The sequence below is a fragment of the Doryrhamphus excisus genome, chromosome 20 (genome assembly GCF_030265055.1).
Source record: "Doryrhamphus excisus isolate RoL2022-K1 chromosome 20, RoL_Dexc_1.0, whole genome shotgun sequence".
In the NCBI taxonomy this organism is placed as follows: Eukaryota; Metazoa; Chordata; class Actinopteri; order Syngnathiformes; family Syngnathidae; genus Doryrhamphus; species Doryrhamphus excisus.
The window spans coordinates 1,774,424-1,791,461 of NC_080485.1; the positions used below are offsets into that span (position 1 = coordinate 1,774,424).

General features: G+C 38.8%; 1 protein-coding gene across 14 annotated transcripts in view; it reads right to left on the reverse strand.

Moving 5' to 3' along the window:
• The window catches only part of LOC131107920 (neurexin-1a-like), a 282,890-nt gene that overhangs the window by 170,580 nt on the left and 95,272 nt on the right, over positions 1 to 17,038 (reverse strand). For 9 of the 14 annotated variants that reach the window (XM_058058402.1, XM_058058406.1, XM_058058399.1 and 6 more), the window contains 4 exons: positions 12,714 to 13,015; positions 10,566 to 10,589; positions 9,374 to 9,535; positions 1,128 to 1,569 (listed from right to left, as the gene is read on the reverse strand). In XM_058058402.1, the coding sequence (XP_057914385.1) occupies positions 1,128 to 1,569; positions 9,374 to 9,535; positions 10,566 to 10,589; positions 12,714 to 13,015 (930 nt within the window). The remainder of the gene's footprint in view (positions 1 to 1,127; positions 1,570 to 9,373; positions 9,536 to 10,565; positions 10,590 to 12,713; positions 13,016 to 17,038) is intronic. The other 5 variants (XM_058058407.1, XM_058058403.1, XM_058058401.1 and 2 more) reach the window with 1 other exon arrangement.

Genomic DNA, 17,038 nt, shown 5'->3' on the forward strand with positions numbered 1-17,038 from the left:
GCAATAAAAGCATGTTATTCTGGCGATCAAATATTACGGTACCATTACTGACCAGTATAGAATACGACAAATCATAATGTCTTTAAATGTTCTGAATGCTTTAAAAATGCATTTTACTTCTTTTGGGGTATTTATATTTAAAAATACTTAATGTAGACAAATATGCAACATTTGTTTAAATATGCATTTGAAAAGATAATAATCAGCCATATTCCACTGCGAACCAACATGATTTATTAATTCATATATTAAAAAAAAAAAACGCTATACAGTGAAACCACAAAATTGAAAAAACAGAGCCCCGCCTTCAATTCCAGTTATAATTAGGGTTATATATACATATATATTCCAAGTCATATCAGTATTGTTTTTTTTGCCGATAATGATATCAGCCTGTAGGAGTATCAAGTATTGATCATATTTTTAATGACTTGTTGAAACATTCATTTCATTCATTCATTCATTTTCTACTGCTTATCCTCACAAGGGTCGTGGGGGTGCTGGAGCCTATCCCAGCTGTCTTGGGGCGAGAGGTGGGGTACACCCTGGACTGGTGGCCAGCCAATCCCAGGGCACATTTGGAGTGGCCAATTAACCTAGCATGTTTTTGGAATGTGGGAGGAAACCGGAGTACCCGGAGAAAACCCACGCATGCACGGGGAGAACATGCAAACTCCACACAGAGATGGCCGAGGGTGGGATTGAACTCGGGTCTCCTAGCTGTGAGGCCTGCGTGTATCCCATTTGTTGAAACAAAATGTTTAACATAAATATTGAAAATTTTCCGTAACTTGTATTGCATATTGCAGTATTTGTAATTTGTATAATTTTACACAAACAGTATTTATTTGTGATGCTATCGCAGTAAAAGAAGCGTATTATATTCAGGGAAGAGCTGCTGCCTATTGGTTGGTTGATTAACTGGTAAAGTTAATGAAGGACAATAGGGATGGTAATGGTGAACATCTCCATGAGCAATTAGAATTTTTCATGACTATAATGGTTTACCATAATGGTTTACCATAATGGTTTACCATAATGGTTTAGCCCAGGAAAACCATGTTATTTCCCATGTCTGTCATATAGATGTTTGGTGTTTTTTATTCCAAAGAATGATTTGGACTTACCAGATCTGCCATCCCGCTGGAAGTCAACATGGTACCATTCGCCATCATTGACCTTCTTATTGACCGCCTTGGTCTTTGTGGTCCCTGAGCCCATGTCCAGCAACAGGTATAGGTGTCCATCCAGCATCTCTATGGCAAAGAAGTCCACCTTGAGGGTCTGGGGACTTTTGGAATCCTTTGGCTGCTGTTTTGGCTTCCCATGGCTGAAAAGCAGGAGTCCATTTGGCTCTGTGGTGCGGAAGTCAAAGGAGATGGAGCCCGTCTTCTTAGCATTCCACTTGTTGAGGATGATGAACGACTCCGGCGTCTCAAAGGTGATCGGGTCCAGAGTGGCCACGTTCTCACACTTGAAGGCTACGGTACCATGGATCTTCATCTTGGGATCCCCTTGTTTGGCCAGTCTTGATAGCTCAAGTCTTACATCGTTGTTTTTGTACACAACCTGACGAGAAAAAGATGGACGCCTTGGAGTCAGCCTTCAAATGCACTTTTACACATACACTGTCTGAAAAGGAGAAGGAAGATGCAGATCTTATTTATTGTAATGTACAAGGTTACCATTTTTCGGATGGTGAAAGAAAACGCTAAATGTAAGTTTACAATTTATAGGTGTGTCGGATTTAATTGGAAAATAAATGTGACCAGTGTACCATTAAAGTAATTAGTGCAGTGAGCCAGGATGCCTGAGGGAATTTATGTATTTGTGTTTTACTCTTATTTGTGCTCTGCTTCCCCAAAAATTGATCTGATGAGGCCCACACGGAGAAGGGAGTCTGCAGCGCTCTATAACGGATTGTATAGGATGGTTAATGGCTAACTTGCGTGAAATAGTACTTTTATTTCACCCAGCATGCATTATGTACATCAGGCTTCTAATGCCTGGGACCAAACAAACTAAGAGAAGCCATGATCACGTCAAGTGAAATATTTTCTTACTATTATTTTGCCTGTCAGTATTTCTAGTATAAAAGATCCCACATCTCAGTGCATGTTGGCCAACATATACAGTGGCACTGATGCTGGAATTTAGTTTAAAAATGCTTTTAGGAAGCCCTAGTGGGAACACACAATAGTGTGTTTTGAAGGAATATAACCTGCGGAGCCATCACACCATGATATAGCCACTATAGTCGCTTTTACACTAATGTAGTAGACACAGTAAGAGTAAATAAGCCATTTAAAACGTAAATAAGACTTATGCTCGTGTGTTACTATGAATGTGTTCCCTACGGGACCTGAAAGAGGCGGAGAAGAAGTGATGTCGGGGATCCAGAGTCGAGTTTTGTGGGTAACGGCCACAAAAGCTGATTGTGTTCATCCGTGTATTTGGATTATTTCTTTTTCCAAAATAAAACCAAAAGTAAGAAAACTAAATAACTACTTGTTTTTTTTCAATATTTGTGTCCAGGCCACAAACAAACAAAAAAAATATGATTTTGTGCACAGTTGGAAAATGGACAAAAACATAACAGGCAATTAAAAACCACCACAAAGATGAACAATGCACCAGAAGGACAGCCACTTACACTCGGGACAATGTATTATATTAAGCATTAATAATGTAAAGATATTAAACTTGTTGAAGGAAACGGTTGCGGCTGCTTAATGTGAGAGAAGGCCGGCGTAAAAATCAACAACGGGAATGCGCAAGTTTGCCGCCTCATTAGCCAACAAATACACACAGTACATATCGACTGCAATACAGTACTACTTTATTTTAACGTATTTAACCATTTTTGCTTTACTCTTTCCGTTGCAACACCCGTTGTGTCAGGTGAACGCGTAACAAAAAACATTCATTTAAAAATGATCACATGAGTACGACGCCTTAATGACATGGACAATGATGTAGGTAACAGAAATTTAAAAAATAATGAAGAAAGGAGGCAATGAATTTCACTCTAGCTGAGGAGCTGTCAGGACAGCAATAATGAGCGGCGGCAAATGCAATTAATTTCACTTATTAATCTTTAGAACAGACAATGGATATGTGAAATGTAATGAAATACCCAAACACAAAAACAATTGTCTTGCCTTTTCATGGACACTGTAAGCAATATTTCACCGTGTCTCACTGTAAACATACAAGCCCGGAAGCAGGAAGAGATAAGCCAGTCTCTCCAACAACAATCTAGCGTTCGTCATGAAAGCCATGGAGAAAATCACAAGGGTTTTGTGCGATCTCTTCAAATCCCAGTTTCTTTCTTACTACACGCTTGTATAGTAATAACATTTATGTGCTTGTAGATTATAAATACACACAAATACACAAAGCTGTGAAAACACTGCAGATGTTTCATAATGGTGCTACATTAGATAGATGAACATACGCAGGCCGTTGTCTTTGATGTGTGAGTACAGTATGTCTTCGGAATTATTGAAATTTGTATTTTAGCTCCTTTACCCGGTTTCATGCTTGAAGATGCTTCATTTAGACCAAAACCACATACAATCATTTAAATATGCATGTTTTGGACTAATAATAGGCGGTAGTCTGTATTTTTGAAATAATACTTGTGTATTTATTTGTTGTTTTAGTATAGTCCCTCAGTGTAATTTAGGCCTCTGCTCTCGGGAGACATATCACTGTTAGACCATCATTCAGTTCTGCATGATGGAGGACATTTGACTGTTTTAAGTTCCCAACATATTGCATCCAATAGTAATTCCCAATTTAATTTGAGTAGGTTGCATGAATATGAGCTTTTCTACAGTTTTGATCACATTGGTACTCAAATTGTAAAACACAGAACAGCCAAGTTCACAAGTAAATAACGACTAAAGAAAACTTTTCAATCAGGTAGCAACCCTTGGGATTAAAAATGTAAATGTGAGCTGGTGTCACTGACAGCATTTGTGCAATCAAATGGTGTTCAGCCCCATTGTTTGAATAACATAAAACAGAATTCAGGTGCCTTTAAGGACACAAATAAAAGTCTGCATTGAGAGAACACATAGAATATCCTGTGTCATGCACCATTACAAAAAAAATGCTCAAAATGATTCAGAATGATGCTTTCATCTTCCTACCATTACGTGGAGGCTGTGTGTTTAGGGCACAATACTGAGGTAATATGCTAAAGAGAGCATGCAGCGGTGCACCGTGCGAACCCAAATTTCGCTTAAGTAAATTATGCATCAAAACATACAATATGCTCGCCTACCTTACAATACACAGTAAAAGGGTGCCTATATAAGTAAATCAACAACCAAAATGATGAAAGCATCTTCGCTAAGCAAATAGTAGCGGCATTGTGTGAAGAGGGGGCACGGCACGGACCACTTTGCAGAAAGAAGAGTGCTGCTGTAATGGGTCTTAAACAAATTAGATACAGCAATAACCATATAATTATCCAATCTGCATAATGAAAGCGTATCTAGAGTAAGTGGAGCAGTAATGACAAGGCTCCTTTTTTTCCTCCAATAACAACATCCAATGGTCTAATGAGACATTTCTTAATGTTTTAGGAAAAGGGTTTCCAATAAAAGATAAGTAGGGTTATTCATGAATGGCCTCATTTGAGTGTTTTTGGAATGCAGTATTTTGTTGAGGTTCAGCAAAACAAATATGATCTTGGAGAAAGCTGACAATAGTCTCTCAGGTAGAATGCTGGAACTAAAACACTGACCTCAATAAACTGGAAAATTACTACATGGGATCATGTGATATTTAATGAAAGCGGAGGCTTGTCATATTATGGTTAAAGCATAAAAAAAAGTACTTAAGGTATATCGAGTTGGTCAAACTGGATTACTTCCACTGTGCACCTCATATGATGATGCATCTACAGTATCCCACCAATGGGAATTTATAGTATGTGCTTGGAGAATTATGTTTATGAGCCATATCTAGTGTGTCTGACTATAAAAAGAGATGAGACCCAACTGATTTATATTCCAAATCCATTGTGACTGATTTTATATGCGTTAATTATACCACTGTACATACAAAACAATATGTTGAGATGAGTCCTATTGCAAAAAAATAATGTGTCTCTGCATTCTTTTCTAAGCTGCTATAGTTGCAAGTGATAAATATTTTTTCCCCTCTTCTAATATGTATAACATATGGTCAGGCCTCACATACAGATACATTAATTGTGGTCAATTTGGCAGGGTCATAAAGAGGCCCTATTATACTTTTTAAACTTTTCGGACCAATAAATGTTGTTATAATGTTGTATTCTTGTGTTAAATTATACCAAATAAAAAATATATGCCAAAGCGTCAGATATTAGTGGGCGCATTTGGAAGCCCAGAAAAAACGTTTTGCATGGTTCTGCATGCTTGGTTTTATTTGATTTTTTTTCTACTACCGCGTTTAACTGATGTCAATGCAATCCAGACTTCCTTATCCAGATACAGTCTGCAGATTGCATGCACTTGGTAAATGCAGACCTACGGATCCGGAAGTCCTCTGGAGCACTTGGGCGTACCTGGCGGAGGGCCGGGCCATTTTTCTTTGTTTATGTTGTTTTGTTTCATTATGTTTGAGAGAGCAGCAACCTTCCCCGTTTTGTTTGACAGTCCTCGGTCCTTGAATGCACCGGTGCTGTGCATGCGCTAACTTTCTCTGACACGGCACAGACAGGATTATGTTTTTCCCCGTTCTTCTTTCACCTCGTCCTTGTTTCCAAATACTGACGCGCTGTGTGAATGCATAAAGGTAAGGTTTGATGACGCTATTGTGTCTGTTTTGAGTGCTAATGTGCATATTTGTTCAGTGCACAATTCACGGCAGCACACTGCTGTCACCCACACACGCAATGTTATGTTATAATCTCTCGGAAAAAGAAAGCGTATGCCTGGAGCACAAAATGTATTCATGGTGTGCTTTTAATTTGATGTGACTGTCGAGAATACACTCGCAACCTCACTTCCAGAAGTCTTAAAAGTCACATAAAGGTGACAGCTCGGCCTTTTAGCATGATGGCTAGCGCACTCAACTCTGGTTTGATGTATGTCCAGACAGGGTGACATTTTTTTTTTTTTTTAATGCAATACAGTATATAAAAAATAGACAGCATTACATCACTACAGCCTCCATGGCTGAAACAACAAATCAGCCATTATAACACAATTACAATATTTAGGATACTAAATAAATTAACATTTAATAAAACTAAATTGGCCGCACGGTGAACACGTGGTTAGCATGTAAGCCACACCGTGGGAAGACCAGGATTAGATTCTCTGTGTGGAGTTTGCATGTTCTCCCCGTGCATGCGTGGGTTTTCTCCGGGTACTCCGGTTTCCTCCCACATTCCAAAAACATGCTAGGTTAATTGGCCACTCCAAATTGTCCATAGGTATGAATGTGAGTGGGAATGGTTTGTCTATGGTGTCCGAAGGCCAAAAACAATTTAAGGAGGCAGACTTACAGTTCGCCCAGGCTTGGCACATTTATTTAACAAGGAAGATTCAAACTTATGAAAAACACTAAAACCCCCCAAATTTAATTGACAGTGTCAAACAATTACTTGAATTATCCCCCCTAAAAAAACAACAAGAAAAACTCTATTCACTCACATCAATGGAAGACTGTACTATATGGGGTTGCAGCAACACAGCCACCCATAGCGCTGCCCTCCCCAAAGAAGCCCCAGCTACTCCTTTATAGGGCTCCCAATCCCAGTTCTGTTATAAATGATGTAAATTTCAATAAACAATGACATCATCATACAATTAAAGGGACAAGTGATGAGTTCTAACTCGTTCACTTTGTCAAAGTGACCTATGATTGGCTGCTGACCAGTGAGGTTAAGCGGCATAGAAAACGGATGGATGGATGGATAAAACGTTCCAATATTGTCAGCAACTGTTTCCCACAATTTGCATGAATTTTTATGTGACATTGAATCTGAGATAAATGCTTCATTAAAAGTGAAGAAAGCCATTTTGCCCCAACGTTGAGATTGTGTGCTACGTTGTGCACAAGAAAATATGTATGGCGGTGGATGTGGTGGACATACGACCGTGAATCTGAAATTTTATGACATTTAGCCTTGAATTGGCAGCAGATAGCATTAATAAACCCAAACAAATTGTTGACAGACGTCATGTTTTAGATTGAAGTAGCTTTGGTTGTGATGCAATGATGCACAAGAGTAGCGCTAACTTGTCATCAAGGTAGGGTAGTGATAATGAAGTGTTTGTTTTGCCATCAAAACCAACACAGTAGTCATGGCAACTACTGACTGGGATTTGCACACAAATGTTTCCACTTGGGAACAGGTCATCCATCAGCCACGGGACATGCAACTATGTTAAAGCTCACATGTATTGCATGTATCAATGGAATGGAATCAATAGCAATATTCTTCAAAGCACCAACACCAATCGTTTTTTTTGGCAACACCCGTCACCCAAAAGAAATACAGCGCCTTTACTGATCATTTAGGCTTGTTAAGAAGCTGTTGAGTACGTATAGATGTGGTCCTTAAGCTCATTAAGTGCCCTCCAGGCACTTTAAGGCATGTGCTCTAACTGAGAAGAAGACTGAAAGAATGATATATGCATGGCTCGTCGCGCTAGGTATCTTTATGCATCCCATAAGTGTTCTTAAGTAAATGATATAGGTCACAAACCCTATTAAGCAGGATATTAAAAAATACAGCTGCAGTTGAATGTGAAAGCATACATTATCTACCATATGGTAGAGAAATGAATGATTCCTCTTCTAGTCTATTGACTAATTACATTTCTCATTATAGACCACATCATAGAGAAGCAACAAAGTCTGATTTAAGTGGATGGACCAAATCCCAAGTCATGGATGGACCAGATCCCAAGTCATGGACGGACCAGATCCCAAGTCATGGATGGACCAGATCCCAAGTCATACAGCATGAAGAAAGTTGATGCAGCGGAACCTCGATTTTGGTACTAAACATTTTTCGCCGAATCGCATTACCAAAAATCCATCTGATTTTTTTGTACACCGTCTTGGTTATCATACAGCCAACAGTGCCCAAACAAAGTATCCAGACATTGGTGACCCAGTCTCTGGGATGAATGTTACTTATTGACTGCGCTTAAGAGGCGGATCAATCAAAAGGCCACATATACACGAATAAAACTTTGACACTCACATTCACACCTGTGGACAACTTAGAGTCTCCAATTAACCTAACATGCATCATTTAGGGGTTTTTACATTAACTAGACCAGGGGTGGGCAAACTTTTTGACTCGCGGGCCGCATTAATTTAACAAAATTGACGGGGGGGATTATGTAGTATTTTACACGTAACAGTCCATTTTCACACCTATATTTTTACACATATTTTACATGTAAAAGTGTCATGCAATCTGCTATATGTGCACTTTGAAATCATTTATTTGATGTAAAGTGTGTTTCTCAATGTATTATTATTATTATTATTATTGTTATTTTTATTAGAATTATTATTATTATTAGTTATAGTAATGTTATTATTATATTATTATTATTATTTTGTTATATTAATAATATTACTACCATTATTATATTATTATTGACAACAATATTAATATAATAGTAGTATTATTATCATTATTTGTATTACTATTATTGTGCTTGTGCTCCTTTTTCCAGGAGTATTTTGTAATATTACTACCATTATTATATTAATATTATTAACAACAATATTAATATAATAGTAGTATTATTATCATTATTGACAACATTATTATTTATTATTATTATTATTATTATTATTATTATTATTATTATTATTATTATTATTATTATTATTATTATTATTATTATTATTATTATTATTATTATTATTATTATTATTATTATTATTATTGTGCTTGTGTCCCTTTTTACAGGAGCATTTTGTAACAGACCACATCAAATAACGAAATTGATAAAGCAGCTACCTCAACCATCCAAAAATTGGCCCAAGCCACGATGCCAGGTTGTATGTTGAGTTCAAATGAAATATTTGGAAAAAAACAGGCGGGCCATATTGAAACACTTGGCGGGCCGGATGTGGCCCCCGGGCCGTAGTTTGCCCACCCCTGAACTAGACCATGCGAGCCAGTAAATAATATAGAATTATATAGCGGTGCTGATCCTCTTGACTTGACCACTTTTCTCCACTCGGGATGTAGGACATTGAGAAATGTTCTCAGCCTGAAGTAGTGGATGTAAAATATCTTCCACTTGCTATGGAGGGAGGTTTTGTTGCATCCTAAAGTGATATCGTAATCCCCACAAGCCTCAGATTGCACCTTTACTGTAAGCAGTATTTACTGTACCTCCTTGAGGCAGCCCATGAAGTTGTTGCTAACTGGCGATCCAGGCAGGTCCGCTGTGCTTGGACTCCCTCCAACGTAGAAAAAGTCATCAGAGCCCAGCATGGTGTAGTCTTCTTGTGTATATCCCGTGGTGGTCAGAATTCCGTCCACGGATATTGTTACCTGAACAACAAAGCACAGGAAGAGGAAACGCTACACTCAGCCTACGTTGTTAAAATGCAAATACTTTCCTTTCTTCCAGTTACAGACATTTTCCTCTTTTTCTTCCAGAAACCCATTTTCATGTCTGTTTTGCGTCTTTTTTCTTGTTGTCTACAGATATTTTGTCCAGATGATTAGTTGGAGGACCCCCAAAAGAAGGCAGTTTTAGTGTTAGTGAACTATCCAGGATAAAGTGTTAGTATTGCAACGTAAAATTGTTTAGCAGACACAAAAATGGCGTTAGTAGAATGTCAACTGGGTTAGTTTAACTTAGCCATGTGTTAGTACGTCTGGAAATTTGAAAAGAAATCAAAGTGTGCCATTACGTTAAGTGTTTCGAGGCATACATGCTATGACAGGTGCAATCACCTCATAAGAGAGGAACAAAGTACATTTCAGACAAAATATGCATGCATGCAACCGTCTTTTCTTTTTGATTATTTGCACACAAAAAGAAAAAGTTTTTGATTGGGTTATTATGTATGCTAGCACGCTTGCCAGTCCATCAGATGCATGCAGAAACATATGAGACACTGCCAAACCACAACAAGGCATGGAAAACCACCAGAGAAGCACCAAAGACAACCACAGCTCAACTGTCACATGTATGCTGACAATGGGCAGTTTGACGCAACATGTAGTCAAAAGGCATGCCATGCAAAGTGATTGGAGAACAAAAGTTCATCTGGCCGGCCAGACAGCAAAGCATCCCGATTATTTCAGATATTAGAAATGATGCTCCAAAATGGGTAGCTCAGACAAAATTGGACAGGAAACAAGAACATGAGGAGGAATAAAATAAACAGAATGAAGAAACAAAATGAAAAAGGTAAGAAAGGCTAAAAGCAGAAGAGTACCAATCGCAATTTACCTGTGTTTTTTTGTGAATGACGTCTATCGTAAAAAAAGGAAAAAAAAAAAGAAACAAACACACGGCAAACCCAAACTAAGAAACAATTATGATATCTACCGAACAATGTAGTTTGTTTACCATAGCGTGTCCAATGCCTGAGTGCTTTGTGGAAAAGGGGGAGAAAGGAAATTAAAAACTGTGAACAGAATAACGATTGTTACTCAAATCATATATGATGGTCATAAATAATACTGTTAGTACATTGTTAAAACGGCAAAGACCATACTGGTTAGTAGAATGACACATTCCATGAATGATGTTAGTTTGTTGTTCCAAAGCATGTTAGTAACAAGGAGGAAAAAGGGCAAAATATGTTTTAACAAGAAAAAAGCAGACCGCTGCTAGAACCCAATCGGGGACTCTAATGTATGTTTTTCCGTGTGTTTAGAAACATCGCCTGCAGCATGTGACCACACAATTGAAACAAATTATCTTTTGGTAGAAATGGTGCTAAAACATAAAAATGGCAAGAGCGTAAACGGTTCTAAGGAAGACCAGTTGACCTTCCTTTTGAAGTCGCTTTGCCCGTTGTCATATCCTGTGTAGGTGCTTTTGTGTTTACCAATCTAGTCTCTCAGAATTCCTGGGATCAAACAAAACCGAACCACGTCTCAGTCGTATTGATTGACTTGAGGACCACTTGACTAGACAGCAATGAGAGAAAGCAAAGGTACCCTGCCCCCAGCACGAGGAAAATGTTCATTTTGCTTCCTCCACATCGCAGGCAGTTGATATACTTAGCTTCCTTTGACTACTTAAAAACATATTTGTGTTTTTTTTATATACAGTAATCAATTTTATGCAAAATATGGTAACATTTAGCACTGAGGTGAAGACAAACCAGCAAATGAGCAGGAATATCTAGAAATACCTGATTTCCATATACATCTACATGCTTCTGGTTGTTGCCAGCGGTCCTTTATAGCTCAACATAATCTTCCCAACTGAATAAATAAGTCTGTTTTGGTTTACTTAACACAAATAACACTAAATACTGGCAGCAATAAGATTTGCGGCTCTTTACAAAGAGCTTACCTATTCACAATGTGCACCAAACGCCATCTCGGTGCAACGTTCCCCGCAAAACCCTGAATTGACTTGATTGAAGGAGAATTTTTTTTTCTAAGGACTAAGGCACGGACAATGACAATCAAGCCGGTGAAAATTATTCTGATTTGGTTTCTCCTACTGATGAACCCGACTTGTCAAAGTGGTTTTCCTGGAAGCAGGCACATCAGCCACCTCCCAAGCACACATTTCAGTTAAGCTTATTCGCTGCACCCTACTGACTGACTGGGAACGCTTATCACACGGTGAAAGACACATAATCCGGCCTATTTTTGGTTACTTGTAGGACATGAGCGTGCCCTTTGGATATGCACCTGCTGGGAACTAGCCATTGACATTTTTGGATGGCTTATAGTCAAATTCATTATAGTCAAGTTCATGTTCCGTATAATTTACTGTATATCACAGATGATGTCAAATTATTCCATGTAATTCCCTTAATTGATAAGAATCGGAGGGGAACTAACATGGTTGTTCCTCTCTTTTTTTTTTAACACAAAGAATTTAATACAAATGCCTCTAATCTGCCATCCTCACATTTAAGGAACAAGAAATATAGCAATAGTATTTCTGCAGATGAATGCGATACATTCTCTAAATTTGCTGACGAAAAACCCAACAAGTTTCTCAAAATGTAACGTTGAAAGTGTCATTCTGATGTTTACAGCATTTTGAGTTGTCCGGCGAAGAATGGCCGTGAATAATTAATTAGCCCAGTGTTGAGAAACTCTTTAAAACTCTAATAAGTACCACTAATCATTCTGAGCAGTTTTTTAAATGAGAGTTTAAAAGTACTTTACCAAACAGGTATCCACGTTGCCAATCAGAGCAGTACTTTGGTGTATCATCCAATTACCAACGAAGAATATCAATGATCATCAAGATAAACAACAGACTCATATATTATAAACATTAAGATTCACTACATGCATCACGAAGCCAAAGGCAATGTCTGCATTCTCTCCCTGTCATTTAAATGAAATAAGAGACCCTGATTCACATCCAGACGTCCTGCTCACGTGGTTTTGTTTCATATCTCCACCTGTTATGTGCCAACTTCAATTAGTATCCAATTCCATCTACAAACCATAGTAGACAATAGCTAACGAATGCATGTTTTTATTCACTTAAATCTCTGGTCATCCTCTGTACGGTTACCTGACGTAGATTCCTTGTTACTTTGACATCATGCCAATCATTGTCATTAAATTTCCCATTGACTGGCTCCACCAGAGCCTCAAAGGCTCCAGACCCCAAATTAATGACGAGTGAGACGGCCCCATTTTTCAGTGCCAGGTTGACGTAGTCGGCCGATTTGCCCGTGTGGAGCATCAGTCCATTCCTCTGGAGGGTTTTGAATGACAATGTGATTTCATCGCTGCTGCTTTGAATCGGGTTCAAGGACAAGTCGTAACAGAAGAACTCGGATCCTTTGAAGGTTGCAACATACTCTTCTTTCCCTGCAGAGACACAAAAAGAAAACGTGTTGAATTAATAACACAGCCTCATGGGTGCCAATTGGGATGCTGTAAAAGGAAATAATGAGGAAAAAAACCTCTCATAGGAATCAGATTAATAATAAACACAGAAATTGGACAGATACCTACCATGGCCCTGGATCATAGGACAGTGTGGTACTGTACTTTGTGACTCATTTGGAATACATTATAATTGTGACCCAGTCTTATTTATTTCATTTTGCCTATCATTAGTCCCACAGTGGGTGGATTGTGACACAGCGTAAGAGGGTTCAGCCGTGTTCACAAGGACAATGACGGGTCTAAGGGGAGCCGAAGCAGCCCATGAAGAGATGCCCGCTCCACTCGCTCAGCCATGCTGTCTTAAAAATAAGAGCAAATGGTATTCTACCTCATTCCCTTTGAGCTTTAGGGGGATTTGCAAGTAATCTATACAAATGGCTGCACTTTGCTGTACAGTCATCAATATTGACGAGTCCAATGGCAGCTGGCGTCATACTGTATAGTCATGTGAAGAAGTTAAGCTACCCCAGAGGGGGACATTTGTGGCACCCCCAATGCTTGTGGTCAGGATACTTTTGAAGATGTGCACCATACTTACATAGTACATGTAATATCCTCAAAGTTTTGTAATTAGTCACTACGTTTACATGCCGTCAATATTCCCGTTAAGGTCTATATTCTGGTTTGTGAAACATTCGGAATAACCTGTTTACATGCCTGAGCAAACAGGGTTATTCCTGTATACATGATCATTGGAAACAATCAGGGTATCCTGATCAATACAGCGAGAATGTCATTTCCGCTTCTTCATTTTTCTGTTTTTTCACTCCAAAAATGTGCAGTTTTCCGTGCCGCCATGATTTCAAATTCAATACTTCCGGTCAAAGACGTAAGATAGCTTTTGAATGGAACACAAATCAATATTCCTTTCTACGGGAATATCCCGATCCCAATATTCGGGTTAGAAAAAGAGTGACCCAGGGGTAATGTTCGGGTTTTTAAAAACACACATATGACCATATTCAGGTGTTTATATGGCCATGGACAACGGGTTCTTGCTAATATTCCAGTTATGATAGAGTTATTTGACTGCATGTAAACGTAGCCATTGACAAATGTCAAAGACTTAGTAGTTGTGACACATACCTTTGCAAAGATGTTTGGCTGGATAGCGCCTGTGTTTTTACAACCCAGCTTAGGAAATTGCACTTGCCATTCCTCTATAGGTGTGTACCACATTGATAAAGTGCTGATTCAGCTAAGCTCAGGATGCTTAGGGCTGTGAAATTTAAAAGTTTTTTTGCTTTGATTTCGGTGACTGGATGAGATAGTTTTAACATTTTTATTTTTGCAGTACAATTCCACACAAAAATGAAAAAAAAGGGAAACACAAAAGACCGTGAATCTAATTGCTAATGAAATGTTTGTTTTCTTTGACAATTTTTCTTTGATTTACTATGTGAAAGTAATTATGTGCATGACCAAACCATCAGTACTAGCATGTACGGCGGGGCTTTGACAATGCAAAGATAACCTTGAGAAATAGAGGGAATAGGATTTTGTCCCGGGCATCTGTAAGCTCCGATATATGTGCCCAGCCGTTACGAAGCATTTAACAACAAGTTTAGACAGATAACAAGCTATTAAAACCACTAGCAGAAAATAAGCCACACAAATACAAATGGGTGCACAGCATTCAGGCATGCTACAACAGCGTAACAAATAAAAAAAGGTTGCTGTCCACAACAATTTGTCACCTCATTGATTCCCCCTTAAAGGCCCTATACGCTACCTCTGGGAGAACTACATGGGGCCGTAATTGAAGCTGACTAGACCTCGCCTGTCTCACATTCTCGTTTTTTTTTTTTTTTTTTTTTGTGAAACTATCTCAATGTCTGTGAACCCCATCAATGAAGATGCGAGACCTCTACTTTTGTTCGCCACCGCAAGCTCGGGATCACATGACAAATAAGGCCACTGGTTTGGGGTCATTCTCATCTCTTTCTCTCTTAACACATCTCAACTCCTGCAATTCACTGTTAATTCACCTAAACAATGGAGAGAATTGTGTGCGCAGAGAATAGATTAAGTGTGTGCGCACGCAGTGAAGCATGTTGTGAAATTTATCAGAAGTTGAGTCAGCCCATAGACACGGAATAGGATTGTATTATAGTGAAACGCTCACAATGTGTTTCAAGAAGGCAACAGCAGATTGTTCACATTGGTATAAAATCTGGCCAATATTACAAATTTAATGTCCACTGACACTTTGGAGGCATGTCACCATCAAGGCATGCCAGACAGAGCATCCATCTGGTACACAAACAGGAAGTGAGCTTGTTTGAGCTTACTTTCACTAAAATCAGTAATATGCCTCTCTTCTGTGAAAATATTATCTAAAGACTTTTCGAGCTCCAAAACACAAATATTTAAAATTGTGTCTCAGGGTGCAGGTTTGATTTAAAAAAAAAACACTGTTCCATGTAAACACCCAAAATAGCAGCTGGTAAATTTAAAGGGTATTTTTTTAAGTCCCAGTCTGGATGTGCATCAGTACATCACAGACCAGAGAGCAATACTAGAGTTTGTAATTGCAGTAATCTCACGTTAACTGCTTCCAGACCCGAATGTGATGAGGGAATTTATGTGCAGTAACATTCCTTATTAATAAAATTCAAAGCAAAAGTCAAAGCATGAAAACCCTGCTTATGCCCTAAATATGCTTTTATTATTAGAGCCCTCCTGACATGCAATAACAACCCTATAGTCACTTTAACACTCGCATTACTCAAAAAGACATAAGCTTGTGTGTGTTCCTATAAATGTGTTCCCTACGGGAGCTGAGTGAAAGGTGGACAGGAAGTGATGTTGGGGGTTCAGAGATTCATTTGCAACTTGGTGAGTAACCCTTGTTTTTATTAGGGTTAATTGTACATGTTGTGAAATAAAACCTGCAATAAAAGCCTGTTGTTCCAGGGATCAAGTCTTGTGTTTCACCCAGAATTACAGTAAAATTAATGACCAGTGTCCAGTGGATAGTACTGCATATCAACACCTTTGAATGAGTCTTTTGAATGCCTTATATTTGTAATTGTATGTTTGAAAATGAAATTCTGACAAAAAATATATATCTGCTTAAATGTGCATATGCTTAGACTAAAAAAAGCATAATTTAATTAATATATCATTGAATAACCGTGATAGAGTGAAACCACGCAGAGCGGTGAGGGACAAAAATTGTCTGCACTGCTACTGTGTGTAGGAAGCTGCATTATCATGAAAGTGTCCACTGAGGTAGCGTACACAAGCCGCTGAAGGGCACTCAAAAGCCAGTTATACTGCGCATGTGTGCAGTTTTTTCAGTCCTTTTGTAGGCCTTGTAGCATTAATGCCAGCCGTACGGCGACCTAGTGATTAGCATGTTGGCCGTACAGTCTGGAGATTAAAGGTTCTAATCATCTAGTCATCTCTTTGTAGCATTTGCATGTTCTCTGGGATTCAGTTTCCCTCCCACATCCCAAAATATGCATGTTGGGCTAATTTAGTGCTTCTCAAATAGTGGGGCGGGTCCCCCTGGGGGGGTTGCAGTGCACTGTCAGGGGAGGCGTGAGAGGCAGGGAGTTATTTCAATGTTAGTGCAGACTTTAACATGTTCAAATTCATCCTACACAACATGCAATTTGACTCCCGAATGCTTGTATGCTTTGTATGCTCTGTTTTGTTGTGTTGTCCTCTTTTCAGTTTGGAGTTCAGTCTGTACAGGACAGACAAATATTAAGTTTATCAATAGTATTTTAAATTGGCAGTGAAAACATAGGCTGCACGGTGAAAGAGCGGTCAATATGTTCCCTGTGATTGGCTGGCGACCAGTCCAGGGTGTACCCAGCCTCTCGCCTGAAAACATCTGGGATAGGCTCCAGCATGTCCACGACCTTAGTGATGATAAGTGGTACAGAAAATGGATGGACAGAGTGAAAACATCTGGGAAGGGAAGTCAAGTAA